Genomic DNA, 25,130 nt, shown 5'->3' with positions numbered 1-25,130 from the left:
ATCCCTTCCCAGCTCTCCCACAGCCTACTGGCTCCGCCTCTTCCTTTCATTTTGCGGCCCCCTCCCCCCGACAACATTCTGAAGAAGGGCCTCGACCGGAAACGTCACCTACTCCTTCGCTCCATAGATGCAAGAAAGATGCTCAGCAACACCTCCCCACAGCAATTAGAAATGGAGAGCCATTTTGGCCATGACAACAACGGTACCATCCCATGCAAAACTTTACTAATCACGTTGAATCTGAAGAAGGGTCTAGACCCGAAACGTTGCCAATTTCCTTCACTCCATAGATGCTGCCTCACCCGCTGAGTTTCTCCAGCATTTTTATCTACCTACAAGTTGACAAAAGGTACATAATCCTAATACACAAGGTAATACACAAGGAAATATAGGCAGCAATGATTTAAGTCAAAGCGATTTCAAGGAGAAACAGTGAAATCCACAAACTGCTGAGCAAAATCATTCAATGATAATTTTAGCAATATTTCTGGAACAGAAAGCAGTACGAACTTTGAACAAATGCATATAATTCCCTAATTTAAGTTGTTTGCTCCCAGACTCCACAGTGGAATCTCCAAATAAAAAGGAATGAGTGAGGCATCTTTCTTGTTGCAGATACAAACTGGTAAAAGTTTCGAAGTAGAAAAAAGGTTTTGCAATCAGGCAACGCTTATCCTTTCTCACCTGTAACATCCCGCTGAATTGGAGGCAGTGATTTCCGCCCTTTACCACCCTTGAAGCTGGAGCGTCGCCACGATTTTGATCGCGGCTGGGGGCTTTTTTTGTGTTGTCTTTTGGGAGATCGCACTTGACTGCTCTTGGGTTCTTCTGTTGAGCTGCTGAGGGGTTCCTTGATAGTTTGAGGGCTTGGATTCACATCATGTTTTTGGGATAGAAAGCTGCCATCTGTACACAAATCACCGCTTAGCCTGCCACTGCCCTGGATACGAAGGCTCCTCCTTTGTGGGGATACTTTTGGCTTTGTAGTACATTCTAAAACAAATGGGGGGAAAAAAGAGACGATTCAACAGTAATAGCAGAAATGCTCCTCTACTTAAGATAGACACATGGTGCCAGAGTAACACAGCAAGTCAGGCAGCATCTCTGGAGAAAAGCCCAAAATGCCACCTATCCATTTTCTCCAGAGATGCTGCCTTACATTCTGAGTTACTCCAGCATTTTGTGTCTATCTTTGGTATTTTTATTTCGTGCTCCACTACTTAGAGACTGCACTTGACTGAACATAAATTATTCACTTCCTTTATCATTTCTCCCTTCAACAGAAACAAATACTGAGAAAAGTATGCATATTTGATCAAGATGCATTCAATAATTGGATTAACTGTTTCAGTACCATAGTGATAAATTTTGGCCCAGATCTACTTTTAAACTGAAGTATCAAAGTTTAATTATGGCATTAATGTTAACAATGGTGCCAGTCTTTTCTATATGCTAACCACTAGAAAAGACTAAAAGCTCTGCGTATATTTTCTGCCAAGAAAATGCTTTGTTCATTGTTCAGTTGGTGGTTTTCCAGCAGAATCTTTATGGATTTATAAGCACTTCCCACCTGCTCGTGATGCCTTAAACCTCCTCATTGCCAACTTTCAAAGTACAGTCATTATTATGTAAGTACTGAACTTGGCAGCGGCAATATGCAAAACCAAAGAACGGGTGTCCCAGAAAACACCAAGGCAAATCTAGAAATTCAGTTTCTGAGGGATTTTTACAAGCCTATTCTTGGCAAAATGGCCATACTTTCCATGTAACTTTCCTTCTCACTACTTTATTTTTTCCTCAACCTTCAGAACATTTGTATTTGTATTTTGACAGCCGATGGGCAAATTTGGTATATACTTTTCAACTTGCACAGAACGTTTGCAGTATAATGTGAGCATATTCTTACCAGATTCCACATCCTTCTGATGTCTGGTACGTTTCTTTTTAGATGAGGATACAACCTATTAAAAGCAAAATCAATCAGTTAAGATTAATGCATTAGATGCATTGTGAAATAATCTTTAGACCCTTTCAAACTACCTGCTGACATTTTACATTTTAATTTTTCTTACAGCGGGTAATATTAAAAACAAAAATAGCTTTGTGTGCAAATGTAAAACTTCTATATGATTTAATTTGCGAAAACTTTGAATTAAAAAAAAAATCTAGTTAGGTTTAGAGATACAACATGGAAACAGGTCCTTCATCCCACTGAGTTCATGTCGACACACGATCACCCCGTACACTAGTTCTATCCTACACACGAGGGACAATTTACAGAAGCCTATTAACCTACAAACCTGCATGTCTTTGAAATGTGGGAGGAAACCAGAGCACCCAGAGACAACCCATGGGGTCACAGGGCGAACGTACAAACTCTGTGCAGCCAGCACCCGTAGTCAGGATTGAACCCAGGTTTCTGGCGCTGAAAGGCAGCAACTCTACTGCTGTACCACTGTGCCGCCTCAATTTAGGATGTGAATTATGTAGGATAGGGTGTGGGAAAGAACATCAGTTAAACTAGATGGTGTATTGTTCTGGAGTTTGTGTTTTGCATGAACAAAAACACATTTACTTTCCAGTGGATATGGTACGAAGATTCTTCTTCCATCCCCACCCCTCTCCTGCAGCTCCAAAGCTGTGAACCAAACTAAGCCTGGTTGGTGAACTCAAACAAGCCCAAGTGTTAAATCTTGGATTGATCTGCTGTGCAAGAACCAATACCCGATTATAAAAAAATACTGGCCAACTTGAGGCAACCACACTCAACTTTTGGTTCATTTCCCTGGTCTTTGTCCCTTTGGATGAGGAGGGTGTCCAGCCAACTTCTATCATTTACCCTGACCTAGACTAAAGCAAACCTGGGAAGTGAAAAGATTGACATTGTTCATTAAGTTACTAACCTGATCTAGTTGTGCTGTGTTTGGGGTATTGAAACTCCTGAGTCTGGTTGGCAACAGAACAGAAACAAAGAACGTATCAGTAATGGACATTAAGCAAATTCAAAGTTTTAAAAGCCATTTTTAAATCATTGCAAAATTCAAGCTTGATATACGCTCTAACACATATTGCTTCAATGAAGAATGCTAACACTGTTGTGTATTTAGCATGACATCAGGATGTCTCATGGTAATACTTTGCTAAGTAATTACTTTTGAAATGTAATGACTGTTCTAGTTGCCAAGAACCATCCTAAGTCACAAAGGGAAGGTTCAAAATTGCAGAAATTTGCCATATTTCTTCATGATCTTAAGATGGGATGGTGCCCAAGAAATGGGCAGCTGCAAATATGACATGCCTCCTGAAAAGAAGGCAGAAGGATAAACTCAGCAACTATACAGTGGTGGGAACAATGGAATGAATGGTAATCAGGGACAGAATTAGATGTCACTTGGACATGTTCAGCCAGATAGGTTAGGCAAAACCAGCATGGATTTAGTTTAGTTTAGTGATACAGCGTGGAAACGGGCCCTTCGACCCACCAAGTACGTGCTGACCAACGATCCCCTACACTCACGCTATCCTACACACAATAGGGACAATTTACAATTTTACCAAGCCAATGTATGTACTACAACCTGTGTATGAGGAAACCGGAGCACCTGGAGAAAACCCACGTGGTCTCAGGGAGAACATACAAACTCCATAGACAGCACCCGTAGTCAGGATGGAACCCTGGGTCTCTGGTGCTCTAAGGCAGCAACTCTCCCGCTGTCCTACTGTGCTGCTTCCATTTATTAAAGGCATATCATGTTTAAGATTCATAGTGATACAGTGTGGAAACACGCCCTTCGGCCCAACATGCCCACACTGGCAAACTAGTCCCACCTGGCAGCATTTGGTCCATATCCCTCCAAACCTGTCCTATCCATGTACCAGTCTAACTGCTTCTTAAATGTTGCGATAGTCCCTACCTCAACTACCTCCTCTGGTAGCTTGTTCTCACATTGTGTGAAAAAGTCATCCCTCATATTCCTATTAAATCTTTTCCTACACCCCTCATAAGATCACCCCTCATCCTCCTGCGCTCTAAGGAATAGAGTCCCAGCCTACTCAGCCTCTGCCTATAGCTTAGACTCTCTAGTTTTGGCAACATCATCGTAAATCTTCTCTGCACCTTTACAGCTTGACAACATCTTTCCTATAACACGGTGCCCAGAACAGAACACAATACACTAAATATGGCCTCACCAACGTCTTATACGACTGCAACATGACCTCCTAACTTCTATACTCAACACTGAATATGCCTAAAGCCTTTTTGACCACCCGATCTACCTGCGACTCTACCTTCAGTAAGCCATGCACCTGCACTCCTAGATCCCTCTGCTCCACAATACTCCCCAGAGCCCTACCATTCACTGTGTAGGTCCTACCCATGTTAAGACTTCCCAAAATGCAACACCTCACATTTTTCTGCATTAAATTCCATCAACTATTGGCCAATTGATCAAGATCCTGCTGCAATTCCTCACAACCATCGTCACTTCTGCAAAACCATCCACTTCTGTACCATCTGCAAACTTGCTAATCTTGCCTTGTATGCTGTCATCCAAATCATTGATGTAGATGACAAACAGTAACGCGCCCAGCACCGAACTCTGAAGCACACCACTAGTTACAGGCCTCCAGTTCGAGAAGCAACCTTCCACCATCACCTTTCTTCCATGAAGCCAATTTTCTATCCATTCAGCTATCTCCTTGGATCCCATGCGATCTAACCTTCCAGAGCAGCCTACCATGAGGAATCTTGTTGAATGCTTAACAAAAGTCCATATATACAACATCTACAGCTCTGTCCTCATCGACCTTCTTGGTCATGTCTTCAAAAAACTCAATCAGATTTGTGAGCCACGACCTCACACATCTAAAATCATGCTGACTATCCCTAATCAGCCCATGTCCATCTAAATGCCTGTATATCCTATCCCTCAGAATACCCTCTAGTAACGTTCCAATTACAGATGTTAAACTCACTGGCCTATAGTTCCTAGCATTTTCCATGCTGCCCATCTTGAATAAAGGCACAACATTTGCCTTTCTGCCGGCAAAATATATGTGTAGGAAGGAACTGTAGATGCTGATCTAAACCAAAGAGTGCAAAATATAGTTCTCAACGTTGTAGTGAACCAGTTCCATTGACAAAGTCCAATGTTCGCAATGGAATAAAGGGGAGTCGGACAGTGCCAGACCTTATGGAAGGACTGTTCAGAGAGCCTGATTGAGGGAAAGAAGCTGTTTCTGAGTCTGCTGGTGCACATTTTCAAGCATCCATATCTTCCACCTGACAGAAGTGGGGAGAAGGAGGAATGACTGGAATGGGACAACTCTTTGATTGTGTTGGCCGTTTTTCCAAGGTAGCGTGAGGTGTAGACGGAATCAATGGTGGGGAGACTGTGAACAATTCTGATCATCACATTTCAGGAAAACGCAACAGCACCGTTGAGATTGTGGACATTGCCAGTACTAGAAAATAGGCACAGACATAATAAAATTACAAAATTAAGATTTAAAATTTAAATTAAAATCTAAGATTGAAAGGACATATTTCCCTTAACTGACATGTTAAAAAACCTGCAGACAAGTATTGAGTAATTGGTTGGAAAATATTTTCACCAAAAGGGTGGTAGTGATCTCAGACTCACTGCTTCAAAGCAGGTAAAGGGAGGAATCCTCATATATTAAAAATCAATATTAAAAAAATATTAAATTCAGAAATAAGGCTGAATTGTTAGATGCCATATGCTGAAATAAAAAGGTCAAAATCTACAGCATCTGGGAATATTTCAATTACTACAAAGATTAGAAGTTTGCCAATCTTAACTGGAAACATAACACACAAGGCAGTTATTTTCTCAGTTTTTCCAATAGCGTGGAGAGACAGAAAGCTAATGAATTGTTACGTCAGGCAGTAATATTTTCCTGCCTGGAAAATATTACTACCAAAAAACTGGCATACAGGAGACTTAAAAAACATTTGTTTTATTTGAAATGCAGGCCTGACATTGTGAGTAACGCAGTGGCTGTGAAGCACATCAAAATGTAGCTTTATTTAACTACAGGCAAACATTCTGGAATTAGAGACCAAATGCCAAAATATAGTTTAATAAAAACTGGTCCAGATTCCCCACTTTTAAGATATGGCTCATTTCTTTAAAATTATTAACAGGAATGAGAAATAACATTAGAGCACATGCCATAGTAATTATTAATAAAACCACATCTCTAAAAGACAACATCTATGTAACAAGACTTTAATAAATCCTACTCCCAAAGAGGCAGGCACAACATCAACATTTAAAATACATTTGGACAGGTACATAAACAGGATAGATTGTCACCAGGCACATAGAAAGCACAGATAAAAATGTGTTAGACGCACAGAGGATCCCTACAGAAAAAAAAGTACAAGTGGGAGGCAGAGTGGTGCAGCGGTAGAGTTGCTGCCTCACAACACCAGAGACCCGGGTTCGATCCTGACTACGGGTTCTGATTCTGATTGATTACTGCACAAACATCTCGTAAGTGGTTATGTCGCGCAGGTCGGAGTGAGTAGAGTAGTGATTATATTTTGAAGTGGGTCTTTTTGACCGAGTTGATGAGATCTAGTGGGCCTTTGTGACCAAGTTGAGGTGCTGTCTGTACGGAGTTTGTACGCGTGGGTTTTCAACGGGTGCTCCGGTTTCCTCTCACAGTTCAAATACGTACAGGTTTGTAGGTTAATTGGCTTAAGTAAATTGGCCCGAGTGTGTTTAGGATAGTGTGCGGGGATCGCTGGTCGGTGTGGACTCGGTGGGCCTAAGGCCCTGTGTCCGCGCTGTATCTCTGAAGTCTAAAGTAACGGAAACACTACCGCTGTTCTCAAAGGAATAGCCTGTCGAGTACAAACTTTACCTTTTCCTGATATTCCCGTCTTCCGCCATTTTTGCACCTTTTCCCGCCGACGCGACAAAGCACGCGCGAAGGAGCACGGGTCGACCGCAAGGGACGCCGGATATTGTAGTTCGTGGCGAGGCTTTCGCCCAAAGCGCATGCGTTACGCGAGGGCAGTGTCACAGACTCACACTCCTCCCCCCTCCCCTCCTGGAAACGCCGTTGGCCGCGTGATGACGCAGATCGACGTCCGTGTGAGGCGTTCGGCTGGCAGCAGCCATGCGCGAGGCGGTCAACTGTTAAAGTCAGTTCGAAAGGGCGGCGCGAGCGAACGAGCGAGCTCCGGAAAGAGCCGAAGAGCCCGCGAACTCCGGCAGCTCGCCGAAAGTTCCGAGCGCGTAGGCGGCTGGAGGGGAGATCAGATCGGTCGAGGAGAAGGAGGATCATCACCTACGAGGATCGCGGCTGCCTGGTGGGTGTGAGTTTGTGTGGGGGGTAAGCGAGGGACGGAGGAGATGGCGTTGGCCGGTGTCCGCCGTGTTGTCGAGGGGAGCAGTGCACCGCACCTGGGCGCGGTTGGCGCTACAGGTGAGTCTCTCCCACCTGAGTGACCAGGTTCACCCCGCTGCCGAGTTTGAAACACAACTCCCGGCGTGATAAAAAAGTTCAACTCAGGCCAATGAAAGCGGCAAATTACTCAAGACGGTATCTGTTTTGATAACGTTTATTTTCTATTTAATGCTTCCTTATTGTCTCCAACTACTTCCAAGTTGATGTCGTCATCATAGGACCAGGTCATCTCTGAATGCCTCACCGCGACATTTCAACGAAAATATTTGTGTCCAATTCCCCTGGTTTCCTACACATTGATGTGTGGACTTAGTGATGATATATGGAATAAATGGGCATCTCAGATTCTTCCTGGCAGTGAATGAAAAGGGCTGCGACTTTGAAACCGGAATTGTTGGGATGTTGTGAGGAGGATTGACTCAGGAAACATGTCTAATATTGTAAGTGACATGAAGAAATTCAGATATAATAACAATATCATGGTCATACTCGGGGTAGGTACTGAGACAGAAGCACAAAGTTAATATTTCCAATTGATGACCTTGGATCAGAACAGATAAATGGAGTGTGATAAATTAAGCATGGTGTGGGTGGCCCTAAAATAGATGTACAGAAGCCAGAACACATATGTATGCATTGATCGCTGTGAACTGTCTCTTGTCTCCAGAACATTTGATCACTTTGGTGTCTTAATGAAAAGGGGAAGCAATTATGCATGGTTTATTCGATATGTTGTATAACTAAAATGTGGAATCTGTTACCAATTATGGTGAAACTAGCAATTATGGTGAATGATTACATGGATATGATTAAGGGCCAGCAAATGTAGATATATGGAGTGAAACAAACTTTGCATATTGCAAAGTATAGGAGCATAAATGACATTGCGTGGAATTTCCCACTTGGGGGGTTGTCATTTCAGTACCTTCAGCACATAATGAATGTGGGTGAAATTATTTTTAAAAGCTATTGTCTGTACTGTGGGAACCTGTAGAAAAATTGTTTAACCTCAAATATCAGGTGATGAGGAAATAATCACCCTGTGTGTTTTGGGATTGATGGAACCTGTTTCAACAGAGACTTGACAAACTATTTAAAAATGAAACAAAATAAGGTAGTGGAATTTTTAATGCTTGGAAGTGTGAAACCGTAGAATTATTGGAGAAAAAAATCAGGTATACAAAATTGGAATACACAGTTGGAAATGTTTTCTCCACAGCAGAGTCACGGAGTGAGGGATTTAGTAGGAAACTGAGGGAACTTTGTTTACATTGGGACGATTGCATTCTGGAATACACTGTGTGAGTGGGCAGCGGAGGCAAGTACTCTCACATTTAATTATCTAGATGAGCACTTGAATCCGCAAGGAGTTCTCCCAGCTAACAATGATCTATTCTGCATTTTTCTTTGATCGCCATTCCTTTTGCCCTGTTTTCATACCTTCACACTTCCTTATCTATCTATCTCCCTCCCACCCTGACATCAGTCTGAAGTAGGGTCTCGACCCGAAATGTCACCCATTCCTTCTCTCCAGAGATCCTCTAGTTTTTAGTGGGGTCAGATTAGCCGATTATCCAGACTATGTTATTCCTATTAATACCTCAACTTACTTATAAATCACTGATCTTTAAATGTATAATGAATTATGTATACAATAGTATAATGAATTATGCAAAGAGCACGGGAACAGGAAGTCGGTGAGTATAAAAGTGGAACGGGTATTGGGGCGTCAATGAGTGCAAGCGGAGAGTCGGTAACAAGTCGTGGTGAGCCAAATGTTGAATCACTTAAATATATCCATAACTACACAGGATTATCAGAGATTTATTGTAATTCAGTCATATCTGGAATTGGTATCGGCCTCAGGGGCACTGTAGACAGCATTGGTCACTCCTTTTAAGGGAGGATGATAATGCATTATATGTAGATTCAAGAAGGTTTATTCAACTGGTACTTGGGATGAATGGATTATTTTTTTAGAAAAAAATTGATAGGCAGATTGTCTCATCTGGAGATAGACACAAAAAGCTGGAGTAACTCAGCCAGTCACAAAGCATCTCTGGAGAAAAGGAATACGTGACGTTTCAGGAACAGGAAATGTCGCCTATTCCTTTTCTCCAGAGATGCTGTCTGACCTGCTGAGTTACTCCAGCGTTTTGTGTCTGGTTTAAACCAACATCTGCAGTTTCTTCCTGCTCATTGTACCTTCTGGAGTTTGGAAGAGTAAGGGGCATTGAAATATACAAACTGAGTAGTAGTGTTGACAGTATGGGTGTGGAGAGGTTGTTTCCTCTTTGTGGGGAGATCTAGAACTAAAGGTTACAGTTTAGAAATATGTGATTGCTATTTAAGACCTATGAGTCAATTTTTTCAGATGGTCATGAGTCTTTGGAACACTCCCACAGAATGAGGTGGGAGTAGAATATTTGAGTATTTTCAAGGCAGAGGTAGAATAATTCTTGGTTAGCAAGAGAGTGGAAGATTACTGTAGAAGGCTTGGAATACAGAGTTGAGGTTACATATAAATCCACTGTGAAGCTACTAAATGGCTGTGCTGGTTCAATCTTACCCTGCTTTTAATGTGAATCAATAAGTGTAGAAGAGCTCCAGTAAATGAGCTTGTCTCAAATCAAACCAAGGACGGAATATTTGTATTGTGTTTTCTTTCTTTAAACTTCTTGCTGTGTTATCTTTTCGAATTTGCAATAGTGTTTGATCTTTTTAAGTACACATCACATTCCAACTGGAAAACTGCACCTTAATGATAATTAACTTTTGATTTTTCAGACTGGACAGGGGTGCAAGCCACAATTTTTTAAATTGCAAATGCGCAAAACTTGATGGTACTGTGATCTATGAAGAAGATAGTGATGAAGTGCAGCAGGATATACACACAGTCTGGTAGAACAGGCAGATATATGAAAACATGATTTTTATGTGGAGGAATATGAGCTGATCCATTTTGGTAGTAAGGATGAGGTGAGGAAATTTACAATGAAGTTACTGTTCTAAAAAGCATGCAGGAACAGAGAAACCTAGTAATATGGATACGTGAATCATTGTGAGTCACAGGACGCAGTATGAAATGTTTGTAGGAGAGACAAGAAACTGCAGGTGGTGGAATTGTGAGCCAAACACAAAGTGCTGGAGGAACTCGGCGTATTAGGCAGCATCGGTGCAGGGACTAGTCAGATTTCGTTTTGAATCGGGGCCCTTCTTCAGACTGATTGTAGTAGGGGGAGAAATCTGGAAAGGAGAAGTGGGGGTCAGGGCAAGCCTGGCAAGTGATAGGTGGATACAGGACAGGTGAGGTGTGAATAGTGAAAGGCCTGGATAATGGAAAGGATGTTTCTATTAGTGGGAGAGTCTAGGACGTCGAAACATAGAAAAATAGGTGCAGGAGTAGGCTATTTGGCCCTTCGAGCCAGCACTGCCATTCAATATGCTCATGTCTGATCATCTAAAATCAGTACCCCGTTTCTGCTTTTTCCCCCATATCCCTTGATTACTTTAGCGCTAAGAGCCAAATCTAACTCTCTCTCTTGAAAACATCCAGTGAATTGGCCTCCACTGCCTTCTGAGAATTCCACAGATTCATAACTCTCTGGGTGAAGACGTTTTTCCTCATCTCTGTCCTAAATGGCCTACCCCTTATTCCTAAACTGTGACCCCTGGTTCTGGACTCCCTCAACATGGGGAACATTTTTCATTCATCCAGCCTGTCCAATCCTTAAGTATTTTATATGTTTCTATAAGATCCTTCTAAATTCCAGTGAATACAAGCCCAGTCAATCCATTCTTTCATCATATGTCACTCCTGCCATCCCGAGATTTAAACTGGTCAGCCTATGCTGCACTCCCTCAAAAGCAATAATGTTCTTCCTCAAATTAGGAGGCCAAAATTGCACACAATACTCCAGGTGCGGTCTCACCGGGGTCCTGTACAACTGCAGTAGGACCTCCTTGCTCCTAAACTCAAATTCTCTCGCAATGAAGGCCAATGTGCTATTAGCTACCTTCACTGCCTGCTGTACCTGCATGCTTATTTTCAGTGCCTGATGTACAAACACACCCAGGTCTCGTTGTACCCCTTTTCCTAATCTTACACCATTCAGATAATAATCTGCCTTCCTGTTCTAACCACAACAGTGGATAACCTCACATTTATCCACATTTATCTGCACACTTACCCAACCTATCCAAGTCACCCTGCAGCCTCATTGCATTCTCATCGCAGCTCATACTGCCACCCAGCTTTGTGTCATTCGCAAACTTGGAGATGCCACATTTAATTCCCTCGTCTAAATCATTAATATATATTATAAATAACTGGGGTCCCAGCACCGAACCTTGCGGCACCCCACTAATCACTGCCTGCCATTCTGAAAAGGACCGTTAATTCCTACTCTTTGCTTCCTGTCTGCCAACCAGTTCTCTATCCATATCAATACCCTACCCCCAATGCTCTAATTTTGCACACTAATCTCTTGTGTGGGACCTTGTCAAATTTATGAGAATGGCTCCTTAGATGAGGGACTACTGTTATAGCATGGATTGGAGAAGTAAAGGGTGAAGAGAGACCCAATAGAAGTGTATAACATTACAAGGATCTGGACAAAGTGGATAATGGGAGGCCTACCCTCTGGTGGATCAGTCACAGGTATAAACTAAAGGAGAGGAAAATTAAGGATGACATGAGGATAAACTATTTTTCATGCGTTTAGTTGTTTTGTGGAATGCATTGAAGGCATATATGGTGTAGGCAGGATCAAGAGGGAAATGAACAAATTAGGGAAAAATTGCAATATTAGAGGAAAGAGGTCAGGATGTGAAACTAGCAAGTTATTCTGATAGTGCCAGCACAGACATGGTTTTTTTGAATATGTACTGTATAGGGAGGAACAGCCTCTGATGGTTTACTGAAGAGAGGCACAAAATGCTGGAGTAACTCATCGGGACAGGCAGCATCTCTGGAGAAAAAGAATATGTGACGTTTCAGGAATAGATCCTTCTTAAGACTTAGAGTCAGGTTTAAATAGTTTCCTTCTATGCTTGTAACCATTTTATGATAATATAACAGTTTTCAAAAGAACAACATTCTTTCGGTTTTATTTCTGTTTGCAGCCCTGTCCAGCTTTACTCCTCCTGTTATTGTATAAACTTATGAAGAGTCATTAACTTGGAAGATAAACTCTTTCTTTCTCCATTGATGCAAAAACTGATGAGTATTTTCAGTATTTACTGTTCCTATTTCAGATTGTCATTGGATAACAAGACCCAAGAAATCTTGTGATTCATTGCGATTCTTTCTCCACTTTACAAATACACAGCAAAATAATGATCGGTAATCTTGATTATTTCTGTTGGTGTTGATTGCAACAACAATGGTTTGTGGATTTATTTTTACCGCATGTTAAAGAGAACAATGGACTTTGTGTAATGCGAGACTGGGAGCACTGTTAGTCATCTAACACTCTGATTTGGTTGACTTCCTTTGTGTTCATGAACGGCATTTGAACCTGCAATTTAGTTTGCAGAATGCATAAAGACATTTTCGAGAAGGCTTCCTAAAGTTTATATATTGCTGGTTACAAAATCAGTCAACCTTTTTCTACACGTGTGCACATTTCCTTATTAATTTGTGTAAAAGGGGGAATATCTAAATTTTTGTTTTACTAGGTTGCACGAAGTGCAATTTAATACCTCCCCATTAACTTGATATTTACCTACTTAAGTGTTTTGATGGTTGATTTATGTAGCAATAAAGGGCAGCCTTTTCATACTTCTAGTTCTGCCTTTCCTGTTTGATTTATTGAAAGACCCAAAGTTACCTATATTGAAGGCAAAATTCCCAAGTCTATTTTCAAGAATGGAGCTTTTCTACTGAAAGGATCAGATATGTTTGTTTCAGCCCCAGTGCTTACCTAAAGGTTCAAAGGTTCAAAGGTTGATTTATTGTCACATACACCTAGATGTAGTGAAATTCCTTTTGCCAATGCAGCACATAAGAAAGAATACAAACATAACAATAATAAATAGCTTTAACATAAAAACATCCCCCCACAATGGTTCCCATTATGGGGGAAGGCACAAAGTCCAGTCCCCAACCCCAGTTCACCCATAGTCGGGCCTATTGAGGCCTCCACAGTTGCCCCTACGGAGGCCCGATGTTCTAGGCCGTCCTCGCCGGGTGATGATGTTCCGGCGTCGGGAGAGTCCTCTCAGCGGCATGGGAACCCTGGAACGGCCGCCTCCCTACTCGAGACAGTGGCTTCCGGAGCCGACAAGGCCGCGCCGAATGGAGCTCAACTGGCGATCTCGTCGCGAGATCCCAGGCTCCCGATGTAAAGTTTCCGCGCCGCCGCCCGCAGCTCCGCGATGTTTTTAACGCCGGTCCCAGCTCACCGGAGTTCCAGCGCGGCGACCCGGGCAAGGCACCGCCCGCCCCGCAATGGCACTCCAGCGCTGCACCGCCGTCCTCAGACCCGCAGCTCCGCCGCCGCCGAGGCTCCGGGCGGTCCCCTCGCTCCTCGGACCTGCAGCTCCGCAGCCGCCGCCGCTGCCGATGCCGAGGCTCCGGGCGGCCCCCTCAGGAAATGCCGCTCCAGGCCCGCTGGTAGGCCGCGAGGACGGGTCGAAAGTGCAGCCCGGAGAAAAGCTGCATCTCCGACCAGGTAGAGACCCTGAAAATTAGTTTCCCCCTTCCCCCCTCCCCCACACATAAAAAAGCTAGAACTCCTTAAAAACAAAACACTAAACTAACTAAAAATAAGAAAAAAGAAATGAAAAACAGACAGCTGCAGGCTAGGCAGCCATACCCCCTACAGGTCGGCGCCTAATGCTCTATTTCTAATAAAAAACATGTTTTAAATACTGAATTGTGTTTTCCTCTATTTTCTGCTTTGAAATTTGTGACATTTTGCATTTCAATTTATTTTCAGTCTCATATATAAATGGCCTCATTACTGTATTAGAGATTTACTTTTGCTGCTTGTTGTCATGTACTTGGAAGCATCAGAGGAAGTCCTCTGTGGTTCATGTGGTTTGATCATATCTTGCATGGCAAAGCCTATATCAGGTGTGTGCTTTTGTGAGTTAATGAAATAAAAAAAGTTGCACCAGATTACACTCTCAACAGACGTCAATAGTTCCTTACTACCAAACTACAGATGCTGATTTATACCGAAGATTGACACAAAATGCTGGAGCAACACCGGGACAGGCAGCATCTCTGGAGAGAAGGAATGGGTAACATTTCAGGTCGAGACCCTTCTTCAGACAAAGAGTCAGGGGAGAGGGAGTCTAGAGATATGGAAGGGTAAGGTGTGAAAACGGCAGATCAAAGCACTCGATGATAAGGAAATGTAGAATGGTTCATTGTTCGGGGAAGGTGACAAGGAGGCAAACAATCAATAAAACTAATCAGAAGGACAGTGTAACTATTCAGAGAACTTTTATATGTTTGAGAATGCCCTATTCTCTCTTAATCAGTGCCTTTTTTGTAATGCATTTGTTAAGAATTTTACTTTCAGTATACATGGTATATTTTTAACATTGCTGCATTTGATATTTTCACTTTTTTTGTACAGGTTGTGCTTCTTAGCTATATATTTATGATTAATTTGATTTACTAATATACTCAATTATCACTAGATATTTTAAGCATAGTTTAAAGCTGGTTAGTTTATGTTCAACTTTTGTCTTCTGTATTATGCAGAACAATAATTTATTTTTAAACTGCAGGTGATCGAAATCAGAAATAAAAACTAAAAAATGCTGGAAATACTTAACAGGTCAGGCATCATCCTGGAACAAGCAACGGTTAATCTTTCAAGTCAGGGACCTTCTTTAGATTACATGGGTAGTTAGTTCCTGCTGTGTGTTTCTCAACTCTTAAATGGTAGGAACTGTGTACATTTGTTCCATTTATCCATCTCCTTCCCTCTTGATCACTGCCTGAATGTGATTTTGTGGTTATTGAGTCTCAACATTTTTTGGGGGGAATGAATTCACGCACTTGTTGTCTTATGGTGTTCAACTTTTCCGCGGGATCTTTACTCGAAGAAAGAGGTTTATTTTTTCATATTTTTATAGTTGACGGAATCTTTTCCACTTGCAAGATTTGATACAGAGACCAGTCATAACTTCTGGAAATGTATCCCACTGAATACATTGAGCTAGGTGTAGTCTTGTATATAAAAAGGAATGCACAGTTTTGAGCAGAATTTCCAAACTGTAGCTGAGGTTTTTCTGTTCCCCAATTTCTATTTTGCCTTGCACTTGCCTTCGAGGACCATTTAAAACCATGTATTTTGGAATTTAGTTATTTCTGTGTCAAGTCCTGCGTTCTCTTCCCAAAGTCCATTACTTCCTCAGCATGTAACTAAAAGAGTGATAGTTTATTATAGATGTGAAATAGTTGTCTGGCAGTGGGCAAATTTGGGGGGTTTGAGGGTGGAAGGTGCAAAGGGAGAAGCACACTGATGAAAGTTTACTAGCCCGAAAGAATACTCGGTTTCTCTCTCCACAGATATTGCCCAAAGTTAATATGTCCAAAATTTTCAGTTTCTATTTCAGGTTTTTGGCATCAGCAGTTTTTTGTTTTATAATAATCTGACAGGAAGTGTAGCTGTTCCCACTAATTTCCACACCCTGAGTCCAAAGCAGCAAGGACGGGACCTCGGTGGTATGCTAAGTGACGGTTGAAACCTCAGTGTGAACTAGGAATTAGAGACTTGGGCTGCTCCAGTGCAATAATGCCTCGTAGATCTAAATGTAATGGTAGGTTTGTGGAAAGATGTGAGGGCTGATCTTCAGCAAAAATCCAGATGGGATTTGCTGACAAACAAGCCTGTAGCTGAGCTAATCCAAGCTTCCACTCGGAATAGCACATGGCCTGAAACTGCTGTAGTAGTTAGCTCCAGTGCTGTTATTTACACTACACATTGTAACTACACAGATCCCAACATTACAATCCACATGGCTCCCTTATCCCACCTCTTTCCAGTAGCTGTGCAATTTATTCTCTATCATGTCGCCATTAAACCCCTATCCTCTGTCAACCTTGGCCCTATTGCGACCTCCACCCTTCCCTCCCCCTCCGGGCTGTTATCTACCAATCAACCAGTTTGACAATTTTCCTTCCCAAAAAAGTATATTACAACATGCTGGCACAGTTTATGATGTGGGAGGAAACAATGATCAGGATCAAATCTAGGCCTCTGAAGCCGAGGAAGCAACATTGCAGCCCCACTGTGTCACCTTCTCGGGCTGGATAATCTGCATGCTGAACTTGTGCCCACTAAAACAAATAGGAAATTTCAGCTACTCTGGGGGCGATAGTTATTTAATGAGGTTTCATTGTTTTTAATTTTTTTGTTTAAAGTCTTTAAAATTTTAAGTTTTACATTTTTAATGTTTGCTTCTAACAGGTCCCAGGTGATTTTGAATGTTTGTGAATATCAAAAACATTGCAAACATTCAAAAATAGTGGCAGCTTTAAGAGCTGACGAGCCTGGGGACAGAGCTTCATCAGGTGTCGAAGCCCTTGAGTCAGCAGAGCAGAGGGACCTGCATTAGATGAAGCCCTGCATTGCCTTGGACCTGGAAAGGTGGTGGGAACTGAATTCCTTGCAGAACGTTGTGCTTCAAGTCATGCTACCACAACACTTGCAGGGGCAGAGACCAACAATCTTGGGGTGGTGCAAAACTTGCCCCGTGACATTTAATACTCATACCGTTCAGGTAGAATATTAGGTGATGTTCATCCAGTTTACATTTGGCCTCACCCTGGCAATGGAGGAGGTCAAGGACAGACAAGTCGTTTTTGGAATTAAATTGGCTGGTAACCGGGAAATTCAGATGGACACAGCAGACAGAGAGCACGTGCTCAGCAAAGTGCTCGTCTTGTCTGCCTTTGGTCTCACCGACGTAGAGGAGGCCGCAACAAGAGCACTGCAGGCAGTGGATCAAGTTGGAGAAGGTGCAGGTGATTACCTGCGTCACCTGGAAGGGCTGGTCAGGTCTCTGGATGGGGGTGAGGGGTGAGATATTTTACATTTAGCGACCTATTATACCACCTGTGGTTGCAGGGTAAAGTGCTTGGGGAACCGGGGAGTCACAGGGAGACTGGTCCCTGCTGAAAGCAGAAAAGGATGGGGTGGGAAAGATGTGAGTGATGGTGGGATCATGTTGTAGCTGGTGGAATTGTTGAAGAATGAAGTGCTGGATACTGAGGCTGATGGGGTTACCATCAAGAACTAAGGACACTCTAGCCCTGTTCTGTTTGGGGCGAGGTGAGGTAAGAGTGTAAGTGTGACGTATATAAGAGATGGTGGTGAGGGCTTAGTGAAACACAGTGGGAGGGAAGCTGTGTTTCCTGGAAAAGGAACACATTTCAAATGTCCTGCTGCAGAAAGCCTCATCTCGAGAGATCTAGTGGGGATGGAAAAACTGAAAGGGATGGTGTCCTGCTCAAAGGAGGTGTAATCCTGGCAGATCTACCCTGGATATCTAGTACCTATACACTTCCATCCTCTGTCAACCTTGGCCCTATTGCTACCTCCACCCTTCCCTGCCCCACCGGGCTGTTATCTACCAATCAACCCACCCCACCCTTATTAAACTTTAACTATAGAAACAAGGAACTGAAACGCTGATTTAGCAAGGAAAGACACAAAATGTGCAGTAACCCTTGCCTGACGCACTAAATTACTTCAGCATTTTATGTCTTTCTGCCTATTACCTGCTAGCTAATTTCCCCCCTCCCTCCACTTCTCCACCCACCTCTTTATACTGGCTACTTCCCCTCTAGATAGACACATAAAGCTGGTGTAACTCAGCAGATCAGGCAGCATCTCTGAAGAAAATGAATAGGTGACGTTTTGGGTCGAGACCCTTCTTCAGGCTCTCTATTTCAGTTTAGTTGAAGGGTCTTGACACAAAACATCAACTGTCCATTTCTCTTCATAGATCTTGTCTGATCTGCTGAGAGCTGCCAGCTGCCCTCTTTTTTTTGCTACATATTCCAGCATCTGCGGTCTCTTGTGCCTCCAGGGAGGAATTGTCATCATTTAACTTGTCTCTACAGATAACAACCCATCTTCCCATCGCAATGACAACCACTCAAGACGATGGGTCCTCTGATAAATGAAGAAAATCTAAATCCTCTCACTGTGGTGTCAAATACTAACCTACTGGGATTACAATCACAGCTTTTGTTTTCCTGCTGCCTTACGATTTCATAGAATAAGAGTGTTACAGCATTGAAATATGTCACTGTGGCTTAATTTTTCCACACAGACCATTTAATCGTTTTCTTTGCTTCTCCTACGCAGTCTCTTTTAACACCACCACTAAATAAAACCTGGATACAGGTACAATTATCTAGAATTGGAGGCAACATGGAAAAAAAAGTGTTTACGGTTTGGGACGAACTGCCCACTAGTGAGGTGGATAAAGTTTTGGTAAAAGCCTACATATATAAATTGCAAAGGATCTTAAGGAGAGGGAAATAATAGATTGTCTTCAACTGAATTACTCTTTGAGGGAGAAAAAAGGCACAAAGTGCTGGAGTAACTTGGCGGGTCAGGCAGTATCCCTGGTGAACATGGACAGGTGACATCACAGTCCATGTTATCCATGGATGCTGCCTGACCCGCTGAGTTACTCTCGCATTTTGTGTCTTTTTTGTAAACCATCATCTGCAGTTTTTTTGTTGCTACATTTTGACTGCTCTTTGCGAAAGCTGGCACAGACTTGTGGGTGATTGATGTTGAGTTTATAATATTCTGTGGGCATTGATCTTGTTTTTTCTTGTTTTATTGATCGGGCTCTGCAGATTGACTGCTGGATTCGCTTGTGTAATGGCAGTAATGCAAGAGATAAACTGATGATGTAATAAATTGCTATAAAAATATAGACTTCTTTATTGATTTCTTTATTGATTTCTTAAACTTCAAGTAACCCTTGCATCCCCTCTCTTTCCTTCCCTCTTCCACGTTAGTTGTCGTATGGGTTGCGCTGTCGTCCTATTGAATTTTGTTATCTGTATAACTCGTTATCACCTACCCCAAGCCAGCAATGGACCATTGTGGGCTCCATCGTACCTTGATCATCGTAACTTTTTTGCATATCTTTAATACATTTGTCCCATATCTCTCTAAATCACCATCTATATCTCTCATTTCCATTTCCCCTGACTCTCAGTCTGAAGGAGGGTCTCGGCCTGAAACGTCACCTATTCCTTTTCTCCAGAGATGCTGCCTGACTCGCTGATTTACTCCAGTATTTTGTGTCTATCTGGGGTTTTCAACATTGTTGGATCGTGGATAGTAGATGAATGAAGTTTTACCATATTTCCTTTTTTGTTTCTTATGTACTTTGCTTCAAAAGTTTGTTCTTAAGTGTTCCAGAAAACATTGTTTATACCAATCTCTCTTTGCATTTGCTTTTGTTTGATCCTAAAGGACTGATTTGATGAAGTGGTTGGCGAAGAGGATTTAGCTTGCACCCGATACCAGATGGCTGCACCTGAGATGAATGAATTAAACTACTATCCTCTAACTGGTGTAGGATGGACCTCGAACCCGAACACCTGTCCAAAGGAATATCAACTGGTACGTCGGCCTCTTGACAGTAATCCTGGGTTCATAGTTCTCCCGGTGCTTTGTGTATTAGCCTTTGAGAAGAGTGGGATAAGTTAGGAAATTAACTTTTTTTCATTATTATATGACCATATGAGCAAGATTTTTTTTTTTTTTTTGTGTGTTTTTTCTGCTAATGCCAGATTGTTTAGTTTAGAGATACAGTGTTGAAACGGGCGTTTCGGCCCAACGCGTCCACTCCCACCAGTGATCACCCTTGCACCAGTTCTATCCTACACCCCAGGGGAAAATTGTAGAAGCCAATTAACCTACAAACCTGCTGGAGAAACTCAGCGGGTGCAGCAGCATCCATGGAGCGAAGGAAATAGGCAACGTTTCGGCGCGAAACATTGCCTATTTCTTCGCTCCATAGATGCTGCCGCACCCGCCGAGTTTCTCCAGCATTTTTGTCTACCTTCGATTTTCCAGCATCTGCAGTTCCTTCTTAAACCTACAAAACTGCGCGTCTTTAGAGTGCGGGAGGAAACCGGAGTACCCGGGGAAAACACCACGCGGTCACAGGGAGAACGTACAAACAGCACCCGTAGCCAGGATCGACCCGGGTCTCTATAACTAAAAAGCCGCAACTCTACCGCTGCGCCACTGTGCCACCCCTGCTCTTGATAAAGTGTTGATGGTGGATCCTCTGGACATACTGCAGCCCATGTGGTGAAGGCATCGCAACGGAGTTGTTAAGTAGAGATTTCCAAGAAGGAATAGTGACGTCACATCAAAGTCAGTATTCCTAAGCACCTGCTGCCTTGGTCTTCTATGTGGCGATAGATTTGGAAGCTGCCTTAAGAAAAGCCTTGGTGATTTGAATGAATGAATGATTGAATGCTTTATTGTCACATATGACAAGTCACAGTGAAATTCTTTGTTTGCAGACCCAAGGTATGTAAATAGTCACCACATAAAGGGCTCTGACAAAGTTACAAGGTATCCTGCGGCTGGTCAGATTTTTTCAGCTCATTCTTTGGATGATACCCAGTGAAGATGCAGCAGTGGGGGAATCGCTATTTAAGTCAGTGGATGGGGTAATGATCAAGATGATCACTCAATTTTGAGGATAAGTACATGGTGTATTTGGACAGATGCATGGATGGGAAAGGTTTAGAAGAATATAGGCCAAATGCGGGCAGGAGTAGATAAGGCATCTTGGTCAGCATGGGCAAGTTGGGCAGAAGGGCCTATTCCATGCTGTATGCCTCCAGAACTGAGGAAACTGTCGAGAAAGAAGGTAACCTATGCAAAAGTGGAAGTTGTGAATCAGCTTCCCACTAAATAGGTTGCTTCTATCTTTACAAAGGTCAGCTTTGGCTTCATCCTTGATGTGAGAGAGTGAAATACTGGTTAGCATAAACAAGATCATAAATAAATTGAGAATTATTTGACATTTAATCCTTTAATTTGTATTACTTTCTAGATCACTACGACTACAGATGGATCTTCTGCAAACTTTGCCAAAGGCTTTGGTCAGAAATCGGGCTGTTACCTGTGTGTCAGCTCCTTGCTGATTAAAGAGGTAGGTTGTCATTTTACTCTCTGCTCCCACTTAACCTTCCTCCCCCCCCCCCCCCCCCCCCCGCAGATGGCGCCCGTGTATATGATGTTATGTTCAATTTAAATTTGTTTTGGGCACAAGGAATCTTCACAGAATGGCACGGCTGCACAGCAGTAGAATTGCTGCCTTAGAGACCCGGGTTCAATCCTGACTGCGGCTACTGTCAGTATGGAGTTTGCACGTTCTACCCGTGACTTGCGTGGGTTTTCTCTGGGAGCTCTGGTTTCGTCCCACACTCTAAAGACGTACAGGTTTGTAGACTAATTGGCTTGGTAAAATTATAAATTGTCCCTGTTGTTAGGATAGTGTTAGTGTGCGGGGATCTCTGGTCGGCAAGGACTCAATGGGCTGAAGGGCCTGTTTCCGTGCGGTACCTGTAAACTCAACTAAAATTAAATGAGTATTCTCTTTGATTGCAGCCTTATTTTCTTATGTTGTGGGACTAGTGACTGCATAACAACTGTGAATCAAGGGTCTAGACCTTTCTAGTAAATTTCAGTTGATCCACTCCAAATTGCTAGCAGTTATCTTGTTTGACTGTTAGAATGATCAAGATCCAGCTCCCACCTCCCATCCCAATTGTATTTGCTTTCTGTGGAAGTTTCGAACTTGCGAACAAATTTGGAATGCGTAATATCTGTTAGTTTATTCTTCCGCTGAACTCTATATGGGCTCCAACAGCAGAGCATGTACCTGCTGAGATTCAACAGTCAGATTCACATTGGTTAAATCAAAGAATTGGTGAAGCATTATACAATGGGTATGTTCACAGAGACAACTTAGACAGCAGCACAGCTTCTGGGGCTCATTGACAAGAGATGTGTAGGAAAGGGAAATTAAAACGACTGATTAAATGCATCACACAATAAATATTTTATGTTTAAAATTAAAACTAGTGTTTTGAAGTTTCTGAATTTATTAATCAGAGGGCTTTTGAATATAAGCAGTCACCTGCTAGGCCTGGCTTTATGGTTGTGTTGTTGTCATCTAACATTTTGTGTGTGGGTTAGGCTTGATCCTAGGCATCCAATGTGATGGTTTGGTTATTTCATTTAATTTGCATTTACAGTACGGACACAGGCCCTTTGCCCATCAAGTCTGTGCTGACCAGCGATCTCCACGCACTAAAGGGCCTGTCCCACTAGGGCGTCATTTGCGCGTCACGCAGGTGGCGCACGAAGATTTTTTGAATCCCAAAATCCTGGGGCGCCGCGTGCAACCGCGCGTCACTGCCTACGCCACCACGTCTCACCACGCACCATGCGTTGTGACGGGTAAATGATGTCGCGCAAATAACGCCCAAGTGGGACAGGCCCTTAACACTATCCTACACACACACTAAGGACAATTTACATTTATACCAAGCCATTTAACCTACAGACCTGTACATCTTTGCAGTGTGGGAAGAAACCGGAGCTTCCAGGAGCAAACCCACGCAGGTCACATGGAGAACGTACAAACTCCGTACAGACAGCACCCGTAGTCAGGATCGAAGCCAAGTCTCTGGTGCTGCAAGGCAGCAACTCTACCGCTGCGCTACCAAATCATCCTCATTATTGTCCTGTACAGAAGACGGCTTACTATATACTTCCAGTGCCAACTCTAAGTGCATCAGATCTCTAGTTTTGTGCAGGGTCGTTGCAAGACAAGACATCCAAATGGTGCATTTAATGTACTGGAAGACTGACATGCATTAGCAATTTTCGTGTATGAATGTGATGATTTCAGTTAAAATCGATGAAGTCTCAATGGTCTGTTTGATTCTACTGAGCTGAACTCTATCAGTTCCAGTGGGCGATGTTGAGATCTAAATGAAACTTGAGGTGCTTGGGGTGCTGATAAGTCACCAGATTTTGAAATGGTGTTTGTGCAGGTCTTTAGGAGAAAATAATCATTTGATGGTCTGCTTTCTTGTCAGAATCCTCATGGGGATGTTGTGGCAGATATCCTACTGCTTCCCGATAAAAGCCCTTTACGTTCAGGATATTCATTTGTTGACGAATTCGTAGATTCAAGTGAGTATTTTTGGCAGCAGTCTTAAGGCTGTTATAGTGCAGAACTGTCAGAAATCTCATACTATAAAATAACAGAATGAAATGCTTGACGCCGCTGGTTATTTTAACATATTGTGCCTTGCACTTAAATCTGTTGGTGGACAAGACGTCTGCAGTGCAGACTTTCCAAGTACCTGGGATGATGGATATTAAAAGCTGAGCACATCTCATAAAATTCTTTAATAATAAAAATTGAAAAAGCTTGTCTGTATGAACTTACATATGGACCTGACTCATTCTGCGAATCCACGTCCTGCTGCTCAACTAATTTCTTAACAATTTAATAAATTGCCTTCAGCTCTAAGCATCAGTGACTTTATTAAATGCTTCATGAAAGTCCAAATAAATAATGTGCGTATGTTCCCTTATGTTAAACATCTGTGTGGTTTTGCGATTATAATTTTTTTTTTTTAAACTAAGATTGTTTGGTGTCCCATATATTGTCTTGAAGAGTGCTCTGTGTAATGGAAGTGTTTAAACTATATATGTCTCAGTGTGTCACTCAGTTATTTTACCTTGATGCTTCCATCTCCATGTTCCTTGTGTGCCACGATTCTTGATCCTTTATCTCTGGACTATCTTGGCAACCTTGTGCTGCTCTCAAATACAATGACAAGAAATGTCAAATGATCAGATTATTTTAATTAAGATTTGATGAGGCAAATGGATCAAACTAGCTGACGCAGATTCAGGAATCAGTAAGTCTCTGGTTTAGTGTTCATGAGCTGGATTGTCAGTACTAGTGGGCTGTATCGTTGGCACTGACACGGTTGCTCTCAGTTCCAAAGATGATATATAGTGAATATCTAATTATCTATCTATCCTACCTCAGTGCTTAAATACATGATAATAATTTGATCTTCAGTTCCATCTTCCCTAAACAAGTGTGACATTTTCCACAATTACCACCATTTGTCACAATAGCCAGTAGCCATTTTTTACACAAATCAAAGAACAACCTCACAACCAGAGCCGGATTTACCATTAGGCTTCGTAGGCTGAAGCCTAGGGCCTCGAAATCTAGGGGGCCTCCAGCCAAGTGTAGAATATTTTTGACACTGCCATAGGCCTTTCTTACATATGCTGTCACAATGCACTGTAGTCTCTAAACAACCCTTCAGTGATTTTCCTTGCCCTCCATTTCAGAATAATAGTGTTTTAAGCCGATAACTCGACACTAGCACTGGCAATAAATAAATAAATAAAAAGTGCCGCTTTCCAGCTCCTTATCTCATTGGCCACGGTCGGCTGCAAATCGGTGTCAATCTGGTGGACTCTTCCATCTTCCTCTAGTCGTGGGGGATGGGGAGGAGCCTCACAAGTGGAACAGCCTAGGGCCTCTCTTCATCTAAATCCAGCACTGCTCACAACTAAAATTAGGTTAGCCCATTGATTCTGTTTTGCCAGAAAATGTCTGCTCATTGG

At 42.5% G+C, this 25,130-nt stretch overlaps 2 protein-coding genes across 2 annotated transcripts in view; one reads left to right on the top strand and one right to left on the bottom strand.

The window, feature by feature from the left end:
* dsn1 (DSN1 component of MIS12 kinetochore complex) overlaps positions 1-7,029 on the bottom strand; it is a 28,511-nt gene extending 21,482 nt beyond the window's left edge. Inside the window, exons 1-4 of the mRNA XM_033050920.1 lie at positions 6,895-7,029; positions 2,904-2,946; positions 1,907-1,961; positions 685-993 (exon numbers count right to left, since the gene is read on the bottom strand). Of these exons, the coding sequence (XP_032906811.1) occupies positions 685-993; positions 1,907-1,961; positions 2,904-2,946; positions 6,895-6,923 (436 nt within the window). The 5' untranslated portion in view covers positions 6,924-7,029. The remainder of the gene's footprint in view (positions 1-684; positions 994-1,906; positions 1,962-2,903; positions 2,947-6,894) is intronic.
* Positions 7,030-7,131: 102 nt separating this feature from the next.
* The window catches only part of mvb12a (multivesicular body subunit 12A), a 30,473-nt gene continuing 12,474 nt past the window's right edge, over positions 7,132-25,130 (top strand). Inside the window, exons 1-4 of the mRNA XM_033050710.1 lie at positions 7,132-7,345; positions 19,911-20,060; positions 21,514-21,612; positions 23,570-23,666. Coding sequence (XP_032906601.1) covers positions 19,965-20,060; positions 21,514-21,612; positions 23,570-23,666 — 292 coding nt within the window. The 5' untranslated portion in view covers positions 7,132-7,345; positions 19,911-19,964. The remainder of the gene's footprint in view (positions 7,346-19,910; positions 20,061-21,513; positions 21,613-23,569; positions 23,667-25,130) is intronic.

Source organism: Amblyraja radiata, chromosome 35 (assembly GCF_010909765.2).
Source record: "Amblyraja radiata isolate CabotCenter1 chromosome 35, sAmbRad1.1.pri, whole genome shotgun sequence".
Lineage (NCBI taxonomy): Eukaryota > Metazoa > Chordata > Chondrichthyes > Rajiformes > Rajidae > Amblyraja > Amblyraja radiata.
The sequence above is the reverse complement of the archived record's forward strand: the minus strand, read 5'-3'. Positions and strand labels throughout refer to the sequence as shown.